Genomic DNA, 19647 nt, shown 5'->3' with positions numbered 1-19647 from the left:
TTTTAACCCGTAATGTCAGTGATTTTCATGTATTGAAAATTTTTTTTTGCGGTTCTGCGCGTGCTCCTGATGCCCTTGTTCCGAGACGGCGGGACCGCGAGCACAAGAGCCAAATTCTCCTTGTTGGGGGGTGATCTTCGCTTGTTTCATTGCTTTCACTGATTGAATCCCTCCGATATGGCCGACGAGTTCCCAGACGACGCTGTCCTCAGCGACGTCGATAACGACGAAGACCCCTCCAACGCCGCCGCCCCTTCGAACGACTCCGCCGCCGACAAACGCCTCCGAAAACTTCTCGCAGAACTCGAACAGGAGCGTCGCGCACGCAAGGCCGCGGAGGATTCCCGTGTAGAACTCCAGACATCCGTTAACCGCCTGAAGGCCTTCGCCCAGGATGTCATCAAGAAGCGCGACGACGCTAAAGATGAGTATGCCCGATCCGCCGAACGTGCCAATGCCGAACTCTCCGAAGCCCTCAGGCAAAAAGACGAGGCCTTGCGGCAGCAGGAGGATGCATTCAAGCAGAAGGAGGAGGCCTTGCGGCAGAAGGAAGAGGCTTACAGGCTTAAGGACTCCTCTAGGGCGGAAATAGAGACCGCCGCCCAGATGTTGGTCACTGGCATCGAGAAGATATCGTCCAAGGTCAGCGGCTTCAAGAATTTCTCCGTTGCCGTACTCCCACGCTCACAAAAGTACACCGGCTTGCCGGCTGTGGCCTACGGCGTCATCAAGCGTGCGAACGAGATCGCGGAAGAACTTACTGCGCAGATTGAAGCGGCGGTCAAGTCGAGGGATGAGGCGCGAGAGCAAATTGAACAGAGGAACTACGAAATCGCAATTGAGATATCACAGTTGGAGGCCACGATCAGCGGACTAAGGGAGGAGGCGACAAAGAAGGGTAACGAGATTGAGTTATTAGGTAAGATGGTTGGGGAGAGAGATTCAAGGATTTCGGAGATGGAGAGGGAGATTGCCGAGCTGAAACAGTTTGGAGATGACTTTTCGACAAAGTTTAGGAACTTGGAGACCAAGGTAGACGCTCAAAGGCCTGTGATAATTGATCACTTGAAACACATATCGAAAGCCTATGAACAGATTAATAAGATAGTTGGGATTGCTGATGAAAACTCATTAGATCAATCTGACTCATCGGATTCGTCCTTCGTGTGGAAGGAAATGGACATGGATGAGAATTTGCGGACATCCTTGGAAGGCACTGTTTCCATTTGCGAGTTAGCTAGCGTTGCTTTTGAGAAAGTAAAATCAAGGATAGAAAGTAGAAATCGGGATGTGAAAGACCTGGAGGAAAAGGTTGCTGCTTTGTTTGGAGAGAAGCAGCATATTGGAACTTTGCTTAGAAGTGCACTCTACTCCAGAACCAATAAGGTGTTACAAGTGGCAGAGGAGGGGCTCAGAGAGGCTGGAATAGATTTGAAGCTTAATGGACATGATAAAGATGGTGCTAATGATGAGGCTGAAGATGAAGTCTATACGCTGGTAAATAAAATTTCTGCTTGATTTGCCTGCCTTGCACTTTCAGGCTCTATCATCACCGTCTTTGTGTACTTTTCAATTGTTTACTTAAGCTTCCGCCTTCTTTTGAAGGCTGGTGCTTTGGAGAATACTGTCAAAACTTCTCAAATTGAGATCGTTGAACTTAGCCATTTGGTAGAAGCTCTCAGGTATTTAGCACATAGCTTGATATCCATTTATATTGATCAAGTTCTATGTTTTTGTGTTAATAATTTGTGTGTTATATATGTAAATGCATAAGAATTGTGTGGTATGTATGTAAATCCCCCTTAATACTTTATAGCATACATCCCCTAAGAAAAAATTCTTACCCTAATAAAATGTCCTTAATCTCTAACCTTGCAACATATATTCTTTTCCATTTAAATGCCTCATTAAATCTATATCAATGCGAACGACAGATCTTCTAGTTGCCTTTTGCTTGAATTTTTGAAATATTTACACATTACACATGCTTAAACATAGGGGACTAAAGTTGCAATAAACTTGACATTTCTATATGTTTGGCTAAATCATGCTCTTTGTCTAAAGTTTGACATTTAATTTTTAATGTGTTTGAATATCTTTGAGTAACTTAAAAATTACACCAGTCGAAAACCTTTTTAAAGAACATTAGACATTCAAAACAAAGAGAAAATGAAAGTTGAATGTGTTAGAAACTACATTTTAAAAGTAGTGGAAGTACTTGTTTATTTTGTTGAGGAGTTTTGTCAGCTTGTTTTGATGCATGTGCAATGCTCTCTTGCAGACTCTCTAATTGAGCTTTATTAGCATTAACTTGCAGTCTTCAGCAAGTTGAGCACTATTGATTTCCACTAAAATTTTAAATTTTCGTGAAATTGCTCGGCAATTTCATATCTCATTTATGCCATAACCAACAACCTATAATAGACACCTTTATCTCATCAGTCATTAGTGCTTGTAAATTTATTTTTTCTTTTAATTCTGAGATAATTTGGAACTTTCTTTGAACTTATAAAATTAGTACTTTAGTTGATCAAGTTGAATTGTGCCTACTTGACATTTTTTATGGCTAGGGTTTAAAAAAAGTTATAAGAGATAGATTCAAAGACTTATTCTACAAAAAAATGGGAAATTATTTTCGTGGCAGAATCTTTTTGGAATCACAACCATTCATTCATACAAATTTAACATTAATCTACTTAAAACACAATGTCGATGTTCAAAAGTGACCTAGGATGTGAAACCCCTTAAGTAGGATGAGTTGAACTCTTATACATTGAGCCGCCTGTGGGTGTAACGATTGGAATTTCGATAGAAACTCCAAAGTTAAGCATGTAACATGCTAATATGAAAGCACTCCTAAGATAGGCTACCTTCTGAGAAGTTACACTAATTGGATAAAATCGTGAGGCCATTAGGCCAAAACAACCAATATCCCGATGGTTTTTTGGGCTAACAAATGGTATCTAAGAATTACACCAGTCTGAAGATAAGAATATCTATTTGGTGGATGGTTCTGAGTTATGAAAATTGATGATGACATCAATTACTTAGGTGGGGGAGATTGTGAAATCCTTTAAGTAGAATGAAGCCGAGCTCTTGCACATTGAGGCACATTTTAATGTTACAGTTGGAGTTTCGACAAAAATTCCAAAGTTATGCCTCTATGGGTGCCCTCCTAAGACACGTGAACTCTTGAGAAGTCACACCAATTGGACAAAATCGTGAGCCAATTAGGCCAAAGTAGATACTATTTTGATAGGTGAGAGTTCAGATTGTTACATAGGAATAGTGATGGGTCATATAATACTAGAGCTTACTGGTTCACTAAAGAGGAGGAAGACGAAAGATGAGACTCAAGTTGGTTTACTCTCTTTCAGAAGTAAAAATTTGGCTTTCAAGAAGGTTAGAGTATGGGAGAATGAAGATAAAACATTGTTATTTAGGTGGTTTGCTTTATAAGCCTACGTTCACTATAGGAGGAGAAAAGAGAAGATTTCACTATATTTAAGGAAGGAGATACAAGGTCTTAAGTTCTCTAGCTTTTGGTTTCCTTAATTTACAAGGATACATGAGTTCAGTTATAACAAAAATTAAAATTTTTTGTTTACTACAGGTCAAGGAGGAGGTATTTGTAGTTGGAGTGTTGTCACAGGTGGTGCTGAGGTGAAGAATGATTTGGAGTCTGTGACTAACTAACTCTGGAAGTGACAGAATTTTGTTCACACAATGAGTCTGAAGAGGATGAATTACCAATTGACAAACATCAAACGACCAAATGACTAATCGATAGTTCATCCTTGAGCAAAATGTGGAGACTTGGAAATGAGCCATTGCGAGGCGACATAGGATAGCTTTGACATTGCAGTTTCATTACCCTGAAAGTGGCCAATGAAATATTTAAAGTGATTGGATGGGCAATGATAGTTGTGGGCAAGCCACTATACTGAAATGATCCATTATTTTGGTCGGTAGCTTATAGATGATTTGATTAACTTGGTGAAGAGTTGGTCGAGGAACCATGGGATTGCTTGGTAGGTCATAACTGATTCGATTGGGTTGATTTTTTCATTGTGATGGCCTCTTCTAAGTTCTAAAGCCTACTTTAAATCTTGTCAACTAGTGTTATTAGACTAGCCAACCCCAAATTGAAGGTTTCTTTGACATGCGAACAACTCTGATTAAGTGCACAAAATGAGATTTTACAACCTTGTTGAAACTTTCTGTCCCTAATGCTCACTAATCTTGTTTCATATTCTTATCATCCGAATTATGATTCTATTTTTTCAAAGATTAATATCTGATCTTTTTTTTTTAAAATTTCAATAATTAATGATTAACCCATGGTTAAAGTTTCTTTTGTGATCATAATTTTTTTGATTGCTTTATCTAATTTATCAATAAAAATTATGTAAATGCTTTTCTGCAGTCTAGCTTATAAAAAAATTCAACTTTTCTGATTTTGACTAACTCTTCATTTTGTTTATGGAAGTCTTGAGAGACCTACATGTGCCCATTACCTCATCCATTAGTTTGGCCGATTAGGTAATTTGAATTTTTTTGTTTAGGACCTTAGGGATCGTTAGCACTAAAATTTAAAGGGATGAAAAATAACACCTAGTTTGCTTTTTTTTGGAATTTTAATTCTTTTTAGAATGGATTATGCTAGTCTAATAGCAGTTTTCTTTTTTTGTACTTTGGATGCTTGAAAAGGTACTTTCCTGATGCCACCTATAGTGATTTGTAATGTTTTTGCGTTACTTTCCTTTTTTATTTGTAAAAAGAGTTAATATTCTATGCCTTTTCACATTTTTGTGCTGGAGACTCTCTGCTTTCCTTTATTGAACTGATGTTTTTTTTTAAAAATTATATTTAAGCTTATTTGAAAGTCTACTTTAACGTTACTATCAATGAGGAAGAAATATTTTCCATTTACCAGTTTATATGTTTCAACTTGCAAGCTTATAACTTTGATAGTTTGAAATAAGTTCTGCAGCTTTGCTAATTATATTTTTTATTTTGCGTGACCTTTGCTGGATTAAGGGCAGAGTCTAGTCTTCTTAAAGCACACTTAGATGCTCAAGCAAAAGAGATTAGCCAGCAAATGTTACAAATAAAGGAACTTAAGGAGAAGGAGCATATGGCAAATGAAAATGTAATAATAGCTTTATACTCTCTTTTTAATCCAATCTGATTGGTATTTTCCAATAACATCATTTAATCTAAAGTTGTAATGGTCATATATTTTATAGGAAAGATTATTAGGAGTTGCTAACTTAATATTTCCCTTTATGATATAGGTTGAAGGTCTCATGACAGACATTGCAGCTGCCGAGGAAGAAATTGCTAGATGGAAACTGGCAGCAGAGCAGGAAGCTGCAGCAGGGAAAGAAGTTGAACAAGAGTTTCTTGCACAGGTACTTGCACTTACAACTCATTTTACTTTGGGAATAACCTGTGATATTTTGCCTGACTTTTGCTTAACTAGGCCTTTACTTTAATAGTTACCATTTCACCTATGAAATTATCAAGTTACTTGGAGATAACTGACTAATGATTCACTAAAGCCTTTTTGATATCAATAACATATCTACATTTCGTAAATAAATTTAGCTCAATAATCTTGTGATAATGTCAACATGCTTAAATGGTTATATAGCTGATTAGTCTTGTGATTATCTCCCTCTCTTTATTTGTGTATTTGTTTTTATTGCTTTCATTAGATTTTCATTGGTTTGATCATAGCACAGACAAATATATAGGTTTAGGGTTCATTTTGAAAACCTCGGTATTAATTCAGTAAATAGCAAATTTTTCGGACATATGTGCATAAATGTAAATATTTGATGTTTATACTTTTGGTTTGATATGCAACATTTAGTATTGAAGTATTTATTTGTTTATTTTTTTAATGATCGGTTACCGTAATGCAATAAAGAGATGTGTAAAGGTTAGATGTGGATGCTTAAACAATGATCAAATGAATATTATTGTAAAATTTTAATTATCGGTCTGAACATGAGCTTTTACTTTGATTGTTTTTGCCAATAGCCCTTTTCAAGTAGTAATTACAATTTTCATACTCTTGTAGTTCACTGATGAATGGAGGCCACACATCACTGTCCAGTGGTTGAATTTCCTTAATTTTATTTTCTTACTTTCCATTGCCAACCATGGAGTAGAACTAAAACTGAATTATGGAAGTCTACCTTGGAGTCTAAAGGCCTTCGTTTGAGGAGAACTAAAACTGGATACATGGAATGTAATTTTAGTAGTAGTAGCTCTAGTGTTGGAAATGTAATTATAGATGATCAAATTATTAAAAGGTGTGAACGCTTTAGATATCTCGTGTCTATTGTTCAAAGTGATGGTGATTTGATGGGGATGTTGTTAGTAGAATTCAAGTTGGTTGGTTGAAGTGGAGTAATGCTTTGGGCTTACTGTGTGACAGAAAAGTACCGCTTAGACTGAAAGGAAAATTTTATAAGATGGCGTTGAGACCTGCAATGCTCAATGGTGCTGAATGTTGGCCTTTAAAATAGAAACATAAAACTAAGTTAAGTGTTGCCGAGACGAGGATGATTAGGTGGATGAGTGGCTTTACACTTAGAGACAAAATGCGAAATGAATATATCCGTGATAGGGTTGGTGTAGCTCCAGTGACGGACAAAATTAGAGGTAGTCATCTTAGATGGTTTGGTCACATTAAACGTCGACCATTTGATGATTCGATTAGAAGAGTAGATGTTTTAGATTCGACTTATGTTAAGAAAGACAGATGTAGACTTAGGATGACTTGGGCATATTGTATAAAAAATGATCTTAACTTATTAGAATTAAATTATAATATGACACTAAATAGGACGCAATGGAGAAAAGGATTCATGTAGCTGACCCCACTTAGTGGGATGAAAGTTTTGTTGTTGTTGTTGTATCAACCATGGAAGGACTGACATAACATGCTTTCTGGCATGACTTCTTTCTCTATAATATTTGCACTGCCTTTTGTAAATACTCTTTTGTCTATATGGCACCTTACCAACTCTTCATTTTCAAGTTTGAACATGTATAGGAAAAAAATGGGAGTTTTTGATATTTTATTTTTTCACAACCCTTTTTTCCGTTAAGTATAGTAAGATAAACGATAGATATCTAATCCATTAGTTGGTTTAATATGCTCATACACGTTTGATACAATTAAATAAATATAGCATATTTTTTGATTGAATTATCATTTCTGTTTAGTTCCAACGTTTCAAATGTATGGTCATGGTGCATGTTTGATTGACAATAACTTAGGTTATCTTGGAACTTCAATAAAAAAAAAAATTTAGCAACGTATGTTTCCTTTTTTTTTATTTTATTTAAAAGAAATCATGCACTTTCTTCAACATACTCTCGCTCTTTAGTTTTGGAGTCTCTTCTATCTTTAGGAGTTGACTCAAGTTGAATGGCTTTATTATTTCAACCATTTGATAAACAACCGATGAAATGTGAACCAAAAATAATATGTGCTATCATCATGATAAATAATTTTGAAAAAAGAATGAATGCGACAGTCAGTTGCTTATTGATTATAAACTCTATATTGTTTTCATCCATTTGCTTCTTGACGCTTCAGTGTTATATGAATAAGAATATCAATTAAGTGGCATAACGTTGACATGCCTTGCAGTTGATTTATAATATCTCTTAGACTATTGATAGCCACATTTGTCATATGACTAACTGTAATCACGAGATTCATGTGGGATAATTGAATGATTAATCAAAAGTTTCATATACTGCCTTTAGGCAATATTTCAATCAATCATAATAAGAAATTCTATTACCACTTAATACAAGCAGTAATGATTGAGGCTTATAATTATGTAAAGCATATATTTTACTTAAATATAAACCATACTTTTAATATTGTTATGTACTTAAATGCTTATGAGCTGATGAGACGTCAATAAATTTGTAACCAATATTCCAAATTGAATGAGGAGTATTTTGCTTTATAAGTTAATTTTCATGTTTTCAATTTTTCACTTCGGCATAATCTATGCATTCTAGGTATGTCAACTTTCTTTCTTGGCTTTATAGATACCATGGTGGCAGGGGATGGATAGGGGTAAAGGATTGATATGGCAGCTAAAGTTTAGATGTTCTTATCATTAGAAAATTTAGTTCTACAACCAATTGATGTAGAAGGAGGATTGATATAATGTCAATTTGATAATGGGCACTAGATTGTGATCCTAACACTTTTGCTCCCTCTCTCTTCTTGAAATGCCTTTTGAACTTAATTTGTACCTTGAGGAAACACGCTCGAAGAGAGAAACTAAGATGAAACTTTGCTTGAGAAGCATGCATGTAAGATTGTGTGATTAGATGAATTGGATTCTTGTTCTTATGCCCAGAAAGAAAGGCATCCTCGAGATGCATGTCAGTAGGAGAGAGATGAGTAATTGTTGGAGGAAAATATGACTTTTGACTACTTGAAAAAATTGTTTGAGAGATCATATGGAGAGAGAATTTCCTGTTGGGAGAGAGATTAAGGATAGAAAAAAGGGAGAGCACTGTTTAAGAGGCGGAGAGAGAAATAAGAGAGAATAGTGAGGAGAGATCTTTCAAATTTCTTTCATCATTCAATGACAACCTAAATAACATCACATCAACTCCCATTTATTAAAATATGATTAAAAGATAGAACTAAACTATTTTGAATTCAAATCTAAATAATTCTTAAAACTTTAGTATAATTTCAAAATAAATCTTAATAATAAAAAAATAAAACCAAAATAAATCCTAAAATAACCCAAATTATTAGAAGCTCTTATAAATAATTTTTTTTTTTTTGTGTTACACCACTCAGTGATGCTGTAAATTGATAGATGCATTGGGAGCTGATCGTAGTAATGTTTATAGTTGTATTGTCATAATGGTTCAGAATGTATATTCATAATTAAGTTCTTGGTTACTTCCATGGTTAAATTTGATATCCTATTAAGTTGATTTTCTTTATTAATATATTGGTTAGATCACAATCTTGTTTCTCTTTCTAGATAGCATTCAGGTCATTTTGGATTAACCTAGCATATTTTTCTCTTTTTATTAGTTCGATATAAATAGTTGTTGTTGGCTGAAATTTTAATCTGAGGGATAAATTCTTATTAGATTGTTATGCTATGTCAGAAATTAACCTCTTATTTGTTCCTTTCGCTTTATAATTTAATATATTGGAAATGAAAATTTTACCTACAAAATTTGAGTCAAAAGAGAGAACACTCAATTAGCCTCAAAAATAATTTTCATTTACCAATAATTCGGTCATCAATTACAGACTGTGTCCCTATTTATAGAAATTCAGTCATCAATTACAAGATGTGTCCCTATTTATAGAAATAGATTTATAATGGTAAAACTAATTATTTAAAAGTAAATTAAATTTTATTTGAAATTTAGTCCAACATTGTTGAAACATTTAAATTCAAAACTATGATCATCTGAAGAAGATAAATAAATCTAGTAAAATTAATCTGATTAAAAAGAGAAACTCATTCAAAGATACAGGTTGACTTCGTAGGCTTGAAAGTATGTCAATTTTAGCTCCTTTGTGGTATAGCTTGATCTTTTTGTTTGCCTACATATCATTATTTTTTTTTGGGGGCTAATTTAGCTGAATTGTGTTGGATCAATTCACCCGACTAACAAAAAATGGAAAATACATCTGTTGAAGAGTTTTTAGGAGAGCTTGGTTGAAGAGGCATTATTAGGTGGTCGGATGTAATAAGTGCCCATGTAGTAAGACAACACTAGGAGGAAAAAGTCCAAATCATACACAGATATGGGGAAGCTTTGCTGATGTTTGGCTCTAAAATGCATACAAATATGAGATCTTTGCAATGTGGATCAATGATGGACTAGTAAATGATGGTGGTAATGATGACAAACTCAATATCTTCTCACTTTTATCATTAGATTTATCCAGTGAACACAATCTCTAGTGGATGTAATTGAAGCAATTTGTAATTTTAAAAAATAACATTTTTTCTTGCATAATGATAAGTAGAGCAAAATCTTGTTGAATGGCGTACTCTGGTTTAGACACGATCAGATGCATCCCATAGCTTAACATCTTATAATATATTTGAATTAACTTTAGACAAAATAGTAAATTTACTCATAATTATCTTCAAGATCCAAGTCATCATTAAGAAGACACATCATCATGAGTGACTTCATAAGGATTGACATACTTAATTATTGAGAGATCTTTCATCATAATTTTTTTTTATAAGAACCATCATTATGGAAAGAAAAATCATAAAAGTTTTAGCACACGTTGATGAATTGGAAAAGCTTTTGAATTTTATGAGACCAGAGGAATGCATGAGACTTGTTCAGTATGTTTCATAAGACTAGAAGGAAAATCTTCATTATGAAGGGAAAGTTTTTAAATATTAATATTTGATTATGGCGAGGTGAGAGATCATCATTGTCCTATTTAGATTAAAATGGTTTGTCTTTTTGAACGATAAAAAGGCATCATAATCATAATAATAATTGTAATAATTGTTGAATCTTTTTAGGATAGCGTGTCACATATTTATTATGAATTCATATAATTCGGAAGAGACCTTGTGAGAGAAGTAGAGGAGATGAAGAGAGCGAGAACCCGCAATTCCGCACCCCCCTTTTCTTTATATGCCCCTTCGGTGTGCTTACCCTCATAGGGCTGTAGAAAGAGTAAGAGATAGAGAAATGATATATTCTAGGTCATACTGAATGGGTTTATTTAAGACTTATTGTTGAAAAGATATTGCCGCGGGTGTCAGGCGATTTATAAATGGGCATAGGCTGTGATGGGTTAGAATACCCTTCCTTTTGTTGCTTAGATAATTTTCAAGGACCAGTAAATGAAGTCGAAAATGAAGCTTGACAAGTGCAGGCGAGCTCAGCGGAGGAGCTCGATAAGTACGAACGAGCTCGGCAGAGGAGTTCGCCAGGACTTCATGAGGTGTAGTTATTGTAGCTATCATTTCGATGGACGTTGTTGACAAACATGATCTGCCAATTAGTAGCTCTAGGTGCACGATGTTGTTTATATTCCATAAAAGGAGGCCCTATCCAATAGGCCAGGAAGGCCCATTTACGTGTGGGCTTCCTTGGTAGCTCATGAAAGTCATTTTAAGATGTACAATAATATAATGTATAAATACTAGTATGAGAATATGATGCATAGTTATTTTTACATGTATATGCATGAGATATGAAAAGTTGACGAAATGGTTTCTTCATTGTGTGCAAGATGATCTAGATGCATAACGCTTGCTTAAATATATCTAAGATCGTTTACTGGAAAATCTAAAGTGCCCATATAAAAAATATGGCTGACCTTCACAACATAAACCTTATGAGGCAAAAGTTAACATTGATCTTATGAATATGCTAATGATCTTATTCTACGATATTATTATGCCATTGAAACTTAAGAAAATGACAGTGATTAGGTCTCTATTGGTTGTTACGTGTTTGGAAGGAAAGAATGCAATTAGTAGGAAGTGTCAAACAAGAATTTGTCTTTTGATGTCTGTCTATGGATGTTAAGAAAGAAGACAGTGGCCATAATCTTGGTCGACCAAGTTGTTGAGCGTTGTCATGGCAGAGAGCTATGGTAGAAAACATATAGCAGGCGGAAGTCATATACATGTGTGCGACACTGTGATTGAACTATTATTTAGAAATTTGGGTGGCAGTGGCAATAGGATGCACGATAGAGGAGGCTAGCGGTGAAGTCATTATGATATAGTGGATATAATAGACTCTTAGTGAAAGGAAATCAAGGAAATAATTTTATTTAATGGAGCCGGTTTGGAGCTTAGGGTGCTTTGGCAAGTTGGGTTTCCAATGGTGATTTAGACCTACAAAAAGGTTGCAGGGATTTCGGGTCTGTACTCGTGGCTGATTTTAAGTGGGTTGGAAATATGAGTTACCAATGGTTATGGATGGAAATAAGATATTGGTGTAAAGCTTATGATGTTGGGTTGATTGAAGATGCTTTGGAGTTTGGCTTTAAGGATATATGGGAATTTTGGGGTTATAAGGTGATTGTTTTTGGGTAGATTTTTGGTGGTGTTGTTTATATTTAGTGGAGCTATGGATGAGAGAATGAGAGCTTAAAGAGAAGTTCTAGAACACTAGGATATATGGAGGTGAGAATACAACGGGAATTCACATAAATAAAATAATGATAATAAATATTAACCTCTCACCATAGGGAACTTGATGGCCACCAAGTTTTTCATAAGGAAAAAAATAGGACTTCCCTAAAAGTTCTATATTTCATCAAAATATCGTTACATATTAGAGTTTTCTGTTTTTAAGGCATTATAAAGCTTAAGAAGATGAATAATTACTTGGAAGAGGAAGGATTGGCCGATCATTTAAGGCTTACATGGAGACTTGCACAAACTTAAATTTTTAACTTCGGAAATTGAATGGTTGTTGACTATGTGTTCAATACTTCCTTCTAACATCTTCAAAGAACCATCAAGGGTTGGCCATGCTTATTGACTTTGGACTTTGGATGACACTGTTTGACTTACTCATTAGAAATATGGTTTAAGGGTGAGCTTAATTATTTGAATGCAAATTTCATCATAATTGAAATTAATTATAATCCTTAAAAAAATTAAATTCAAACTTATAATCATCCAAAGAGAATAATGAAATCTAATTAAAAAATCTAGTAAAAAACGTAAGAGAAATTCGTTCAGTAATAAAGATGGGTTAAAAAGGTCTAGAAATTGGTCTGGATCTATTCCTTTGTAGCCCGATTTGAAAGTTTGGGTTGAAGCATAAAAATTTGGTCTTCTCCTAGTTAATTTAGTCACTTTTCTTGATTAATTTAGCTGAATTGTACTGCATCATTTTTTATTCCTTGAGGTGTGTATTTTCCAGCAGAAGTGAGTTTTTAACCTATTTGCTTTTTCATTGTATGTCTAGTTTGTGAAGTGCATGACTAATCTGTGTGTATTTGATTTAAAATTGAAACATCAGTAGATAATCTGCACAAAGTTTATGCTGCACAGTGGTGAGTGCGGGCATGCACATGCACTTGGTGCATGTAGCTTGAAAAGAAATTATTTAGTATAAACTCATGAAGAAATAGCATAGATTAAAATAGTTCGCACTAGTTGATAACCTGTCTATGCAGATTTCCTAAAAAGATTAACATATGAGAAGCTTCATAAAACATAAAGTTGAGAAATAACTCAACTATGTGAAAAGGTAAGCTGTGTGACTATTAATGAATAATGAAGGCTCTACTTCTACATCCTTAATGGTTATATATCAATTTAAAATAACAGTAAATGGTGTGTGAAAAAGAAATAACTACTCATTTTATTTGAAAGGCAAATTAAGGCTCTGTTTGGGGCAGCTGCAGCTTCTCAAAACTTTTTGAGCTGCAGTTGCGCTGCCCCAGGAAGCACCTGCGAGGAAGCTGACTGCTTGTTTGGTGCAGCTGTGGAGCAGCTGTTTCTGGAAAAATCACCATGATGCCTCTGTTTGATAAAACTGTTTTTGAAACTTCTGAAGCAAAAATTCATTTCTGTAACAACCCCTTTAACGTTCTATTATTTTCAGTTATGATAATAGACGAAGGCAAATTCAAATAAGGCAAATAATTGAATATCTTCAAATTTCGTTGGAGACAATATGAGATGTTCCACCTACATTTGAACTGTCCTCCCACTTGAAAGTAAATAGAATAGCAACTGGATTAACATTCATTTCTAAATCTACAACAGTCTGCAAGCAATTTTAATCACCTTCTAGTTGAATACTTGAAATTTGTCACAATAATTTTATGTGTAGGAGGATCAAAAGTTTCATACAATGATTATACATTCTCAAAGGTAATTAGATGCTCAATTGGATTAGCATGCAGTTGTACAATATTCCAATAGCTCCCAATTTACAAAAGGGTTCAGAACTTTTATGGGACTATCTTGAACTTTTATGTCATAATTTGCATATGTTCATAAAAAGACTTATTCAACTATCCTTAGTTTCAACAGCACTTTAACAAAGCTTAGAAGAAGATGAAGTTATGTTTACGGGACTCCTCAACACAAATTAGTATCACATAATCATTCCCTAGTAGCTTTTACAGTTTTCACCTGATCGTAATGTTGTTTTTAATCCAATCTTAATCATAAACATCAGAAAAAAAATGGTCATAATCACCATTTTTTTTAACCCAAACTTCCAGATCTTGCTACAACTACACAAATCACAAGCAAACATCAAAACATTCTTTCCAACCGTGCACATCATTGAAACATATGATTTAGCACATATACATCAAGTTTTAGATGACTGGAAGAAGAAAGAACAAATCCAAACAGCCCTTAAATAATCTTAACTGAACAAATTTTAGCATTAATTGCTAGAGATTATGATTCACAATTATTGAAAGAAACCAAAAGTTCAATGCTAAATGGTTCTAAACAGTAAACTAACAGAGAAGCTATCGTTCTTATAAACCACTTACCAAAAAAAAAAAAAATTGCGATTCAGTGGTAACAAGAAAAGGATCCACCATGAAAACATAAATAAAAAAAAGCTGAGGGATTAAAGTCATACCCTCAAATGCTCAGAGAAAGGAGAGGATTACCCTATCGACTTATGGGAGAAGAGCATAAAAGAGAGCGGGATCTTTTTTTTTTGGGGCAGAAGAGGGAGCCGAGCGGATCTGTTAGAATGAAATACGTGAGGCCTACGGAGAGAGCAAAATGGTGCGGGGCAGTCGAAGGCATCGGGAAGGAGGAGAGGAAGCCACGCCCCGGTTGAGTGTAAGAAAAAAGGGGAGACTTCGTGGGGCGGTTTTAAGGGATTCGCAAGGGAGCGCAGGGCAAAGAGGGCAAAGACGATCGGTAACGCGGGGCCGCGGGGTCGATCCCGCGGCCCGCATTTTGCCTATTTTAGCTGCTGAAGGCCGCGAACGCGGCATTCAAATGATAATTTTTTTCTCCGCTTCGTGATTTGGGGCCGCGCTGCGCGAAATACTCGTATTTCATTCCCATGCTTAATAGGGAGATATTGGAGAGGCTATGGTAAGATTGTGATTACACCACTTATGTTTTTCTTCTGCCTAATGTTAGCATAATTTTTGCGTCATATCTTTCTTCATTGTTTGCCTTTAAAGTGGACAGTAAGGGTACGCCTGTTTCGGTTGTAACTGTACGAAATCTCAGTTCAAAATTTGTTGTGAAAAATCTGCTGTTCAAAAGCTAGTATTTCAGAAACAGTTGCTCTGTTTGAAAAATATAGTTTTGAAAATGCTGTCTGTGAAAAAATATTTGTAATACCCCCGGTAGATATTATCTAAAATTCATATGATTTGTCAATGTATAGAATTCTCTTTTTTAACTGTTGCTTAAATAAGCAGGAATACAAAAGTAAAGTCAATTAAATCATAGAATAAAGAGAAGGCTAGATTTTAGAAATTGCAAATGAATAATGAGAGAGAACAAAGAAATAGGTATACACTATTAACTTTTTTAAACGTCAAATACACCTTTTCAAGCAAAATTTATGACAATTGTACTAAGACATATAAATCCATAAGAATTGTGTGGTGTATATCTAAAATTCACAAATTTTATTTAATAAAAAACCACAATTAAATTTAACATCATGGCCTTAAAATATCTATAATTAGCCACATATTGCCTCTATATGTTCATTTATAGAAACATCCCATTTTGCACGAAATCATAACTAATGAGGAATAACCTCTAGCTTTAGAGGACCGGCCTTTGAAGTTTGAGCTTTCTGAAACTAGCTTTTTAAAATTGATCATTCTGAAACTGATTTGAACCCAAATTTGAACATGGTTCAGACCTATATCACTAAAATATTGGGTGATTTACATATATACCACACAGGTTTTATGTATCTATCTATTTAACACCTAAATTCAGATATTTACACATAAAACACTTCAGAATCGTAATCACATCATAATATATGCAATAAAAAGACCGGGTGATTTATATATATTCCACAGATTCTCAAAGGCTGTAAAAAATTAAGAAGAATCAAATACTCAGATGTATAATGTTCTACACCAGTTGGACTCACTGGCACTCCCTAATTCATTGAAATAATTTGATCGTGCCTAATCCAATACAAGAAAACATACTCCCACCTAGAAAAACTGCACTAGCTCAAGCGAAGGAAAAAACGGCATTAGCGAGGTCCAGATGACCGGCTTCTGCTATCAGAGAATGATGAAAAAGAGAAAGGTTGAGGATGATGCCGGTAGAATGCGTGACATTGAGGAGTGAAGCTTAGGAAGCCGACTCTGTCTGCGGGGGTCTCGGGGAAGAGAAGGAGAAAGCTGGGATTTGAGTCGAGCTCTGAACTCTAACCGTTTTATTCAGCAGAGAACTGATGGCAACATGCAGCATTTCTCACGGAGGCGGAGATGGGACGTGAGGATGACAGAAGCAGCGGATCGACTTCGCTCTCGCCAGGGCAGAAGAGTCGAAGGCTGGGGGAAGCCGCGGAATAAAATGAGGGAACAGAGTAGTTTTTGCGTTCAGGATACTATTAACCACCGAACCTAGTTTACAAACGGAAGTAACAAGACATGCGACTCAAAAATGGAAGAAAACCATATTTATTACAGATGGTGGTTCAAAAGTCTGAAACAAACACACCTAAGACTTCATGCACCCAAAAAAATCCTTAAAAATTGAGGAATTTTCTGTTTTGTTTTGTTATGTTGTGATTATGATGGTTATTATTATTATTATTATTTTGTGTCTCAAGCTACGACCTAGATGCCACACTAAGTTGGGGCATAATGAAAAAGAAAATCCCAATATTTAGATATTTTCATGAGTGAAGCATTATTCTAAAATGGAGAATGCTCATGGATAAATCTGTTGCATACAAACTCACCCTGAACTTCATAAATTTCCAGTTCGATGCTCATTACTAAATTTTCTGCACCACTCTATCCAATTTTAAGTTTGAACTCTCCTAAATCCCGTTCATGCTTCAAGTTGTTTAGTTAATCTATGGGTTGGGATTTGTTTGCGGAGTTTGTTGGAAAGTTGATGAAATGATAACCCTGATGCAGCTGCATATGTAGACTTCTTTAAACGGGGTTGAGCTTCCTATAATAGAATATTCCACTTGCATCACAAGCTAATCTTATACGCCGAGAAGGGAATTGTCAGCCATGTTATTGGGTTTTGGGTTAATGATATGGTATAATACCCGAATAACTTAAATTCCTGTATCAGAATCTCAGTAGTAGTAGTATTGATGGTTATCATAGCTAGTGTAATTAGCTGACATACTTTGCTGTAATGTTTAATACCTTCAACTATGATTATGCTTTAGTATTGGGTTTTGGGTATAAAATATCCAAATAACCCAATTCTGCAGTGGAATTTCAATCATATTTGTATGATATTTATCATAATTATGGCATTAATTATAATGATATTGGTGAGTTGTGACGTGCTTTACTGCAGCGCATAATGGCTCAATATCTGTTTTTCTATGCTTTCATCGTTGGTCTTCAGTTTTATTTCCTTTTTTTTTTCTTTTTTTGCTCATTTGGGCCTTTGTACCTTGGCTTAAGCTTTTCAATTATGATATACTTCTTGTGGATAATACTAGAGAGAGTTCAGAAAAATACTTGAATTATGAATGTAAACTTAGAGTCTAAAAACTTTCGTTTGAGTAGATCTAAAACTGAATATATGGAATCTAATTTAAATAATAGTAGATTTAGTGGCGGTGTTGTAGCAATGGGTGATCAAGTCAAAGGAGTGAACATTTTAGATATCTTGAGTTATTGTTCAAAGTGCTGGTGATATAGATGGGGGTGTTATTAATAGAATTCAAGTTCAATGATTGAAGTAGAGGAAAGCATAAGGAAATTTTTATAAGATGACGGTGAAACCTACGAGGCTTTTTGGAGCATAATGTTGGCATGTAAAAGAGAAGCATAAAATTAAGTGTTGCTGAGATTGGAATGCTTAGGTGGATGAGTGGTTTTACACTTAGGGACAAAATGAGAAATGAATATATCTGTGAAAGGGTTAGGGTAATTCCAGTGGCGGATAAAATTAGAGAGAGTTTTCTTAAGATGGATTGGTCACATTAAATTTCGATCATCTGGTGACTCTGCTAGAAGAGTATATGTTTTAGATTTGACTTGCGCTAAGAAAGGTAAAGGTAGACCTAAAAATACTTGGGCATGTTGTATAAAAATGATCATAATTTATTAGAATTAAATTAAAATATGACCCTCAATAGGAGACAATGGAGGAAAAGGATTCATGTTTGATTTTGTTCTGTTTTCACAATTCCATGTTCTTGAATCATGTTAGCTTTTATGCTCCAAGCCTTAGGGTCATGAAACAGCTTTTCTAGTCTCCTTTGCAACAAAACTCTCTTCAAATTCCTTGCTATTTTAGTGGATAAATAACGAATAATTTCACATATTACGATTAAATACTGGAAAATTTACATACATACCACAGAATTTATATGTATTTACATATCTGACACATAAGCTTCAATTTTTACAAAAATGCCACCTTACCTATGCATAAAGAGGTGTACTGCACTTCTTAAAAGTTCAAGTGGTGGTTGTGATATGAAAGATTTGGATATAAATGTAATAATTAAATTTTAGGTGTTAAATATGTAAATACATATGAATTCTGTGGTATTTATGTAAATGCCTCTTAAATATTTAATACTTTTCTAAACCATACAGACTCACTTTGTATATATTAACTTTGCTTTCACTGTGAAGCTATCATCCTTGCGCCAAGAACTGGAGGAGGCAAAACATGCCATGATGGAACTTGAGAAGAAGCTCAAGTTCAAAGAAGAGACTGCTGCTGCAGCTATAGCTGCCAGAGATGCGGCGGAGACTTCTCTAAGGCTAGCAGACGTAAGGACAGGCAGGTTGAGGGAGAGGGTGGAAGAGCTAACACGCCAACTTGAACAGTTCGATAAGAACGATTCGACAACGAATCGAAACAGTCACAGATATGTATGTTGGCCATGGCAATGGCTGGGATTGGACTCTGTAAGATACCAGACAGTTGAGCAGCAGAACTCCAATGAGATGGAACTGTCAGAACCACTTGTTTAGGTTTGTAAGGTCTTTTCCACACTTTCAGCAATCTTCTGTAATTCCTCAAGGGCTGGAATGCAAAATATAGTTGTCCTACAACTCTCAAATTAATTATTTGTAGGTGAAGATCTCTGTATTTTTTACTGCTTTTTCTCATTCTTTCCATTCGGTTTCTTTTTTAAAGAACTTAATGTAAAAATCATTAATTGCGATCCCAAAGTTGATGAGAGAATAGAGATGAAGCGCATTTGATTGCCTTTCATAAATTTAGTCATCTGTAAATGATTATAGTAAAAAAATGTACTTGAATTGATCATGAATACTATTTTTATGAGATTTTGTCAGAAAAAAACTTGTGTTGGAGTGGAGTAAACAAAAGAAAAGTTATTAATCTGAAAGTGATTTGAATGTAGTGAATAAACTTGTTGAGATGAATCTTGCAGGTGATAAGATGATTGTTATTACATTATAATTTAATTTTTAGG

At 34.9% G+C, this 19647-nt stretch overlaps 1 protein-coding gene across 1 annotated transcript; it reads left to right on the top strand.

The window, feature by feature from the left end:
- The first annotated feature begins 55 nt into the window (after positions 1 to 55).
- Positions 56 to 19430, top strand: LOC110033011 (plectin). The gene is made up of 5 exons (XM_020736837.1): positions 56 to 1497; positions 1606 to 1682; positions 5041 to 5152; positions 5298 to 5414; positions 18836 to 19430. Exons 1-5 carry the CDS (start codon positions 178 to 180, stop codon positions 19178 to 19180), a joined length of 1971 nt encoding a protein of 656 aa, XP_020592496.1. The 5' UTR covers positions 56 to 177; the 3' UTR covers positions 19181 to 19430.
- The last annotated feature ends 217 nt before the right edge of the window (positions 19431 to 19647 follow it).

This window comes from Phalaenopsis equestris, unplaced genomic scaffold, assembly GCF_001263595.1.
Source record: "Phalaenopsis equestris unplaced genomic scaffold, ASM126359v1 Scaffold001079, whole genome shotgun sequence".
Taxonomy (NCBI): Eukaryota; Viridiplantae; Streptophyta; class Magnoliopsida; order Asparagales; family Orchidaceae; genus Phalaenopsis; species Phalaenopsis equestris.
The sequence above is the reverse complement of the archived record's forward strand: the minus strand, read 5'-3'. Positions and strand labels throughout refer to the sequence as shown.

Bases quoted from the DNA above. Each gene is read 5' to 3' on its own strand.
- LOC110033011 (XM_020736837.1), top strand. From the start codon at position 178: ATGGCCGACGAGTTCCCAGACGACGCTGTCCTCAGCGACGTCGATAAC. The intron at 5,153-5,297 runs GTAATAATAGCT...TTTATGATATAG, and splicing joins AGCATATGGCAAATGAAAAT to GTTGAAGGTCTCATGACAGA. The intron at 5,415-18,835 runs GTACTTGCACTT...TTCACTGTGAAG, and splicing joins AACAAGAGTTTCTTGCACAG to CTATCATCCTTGCGCCAAGA.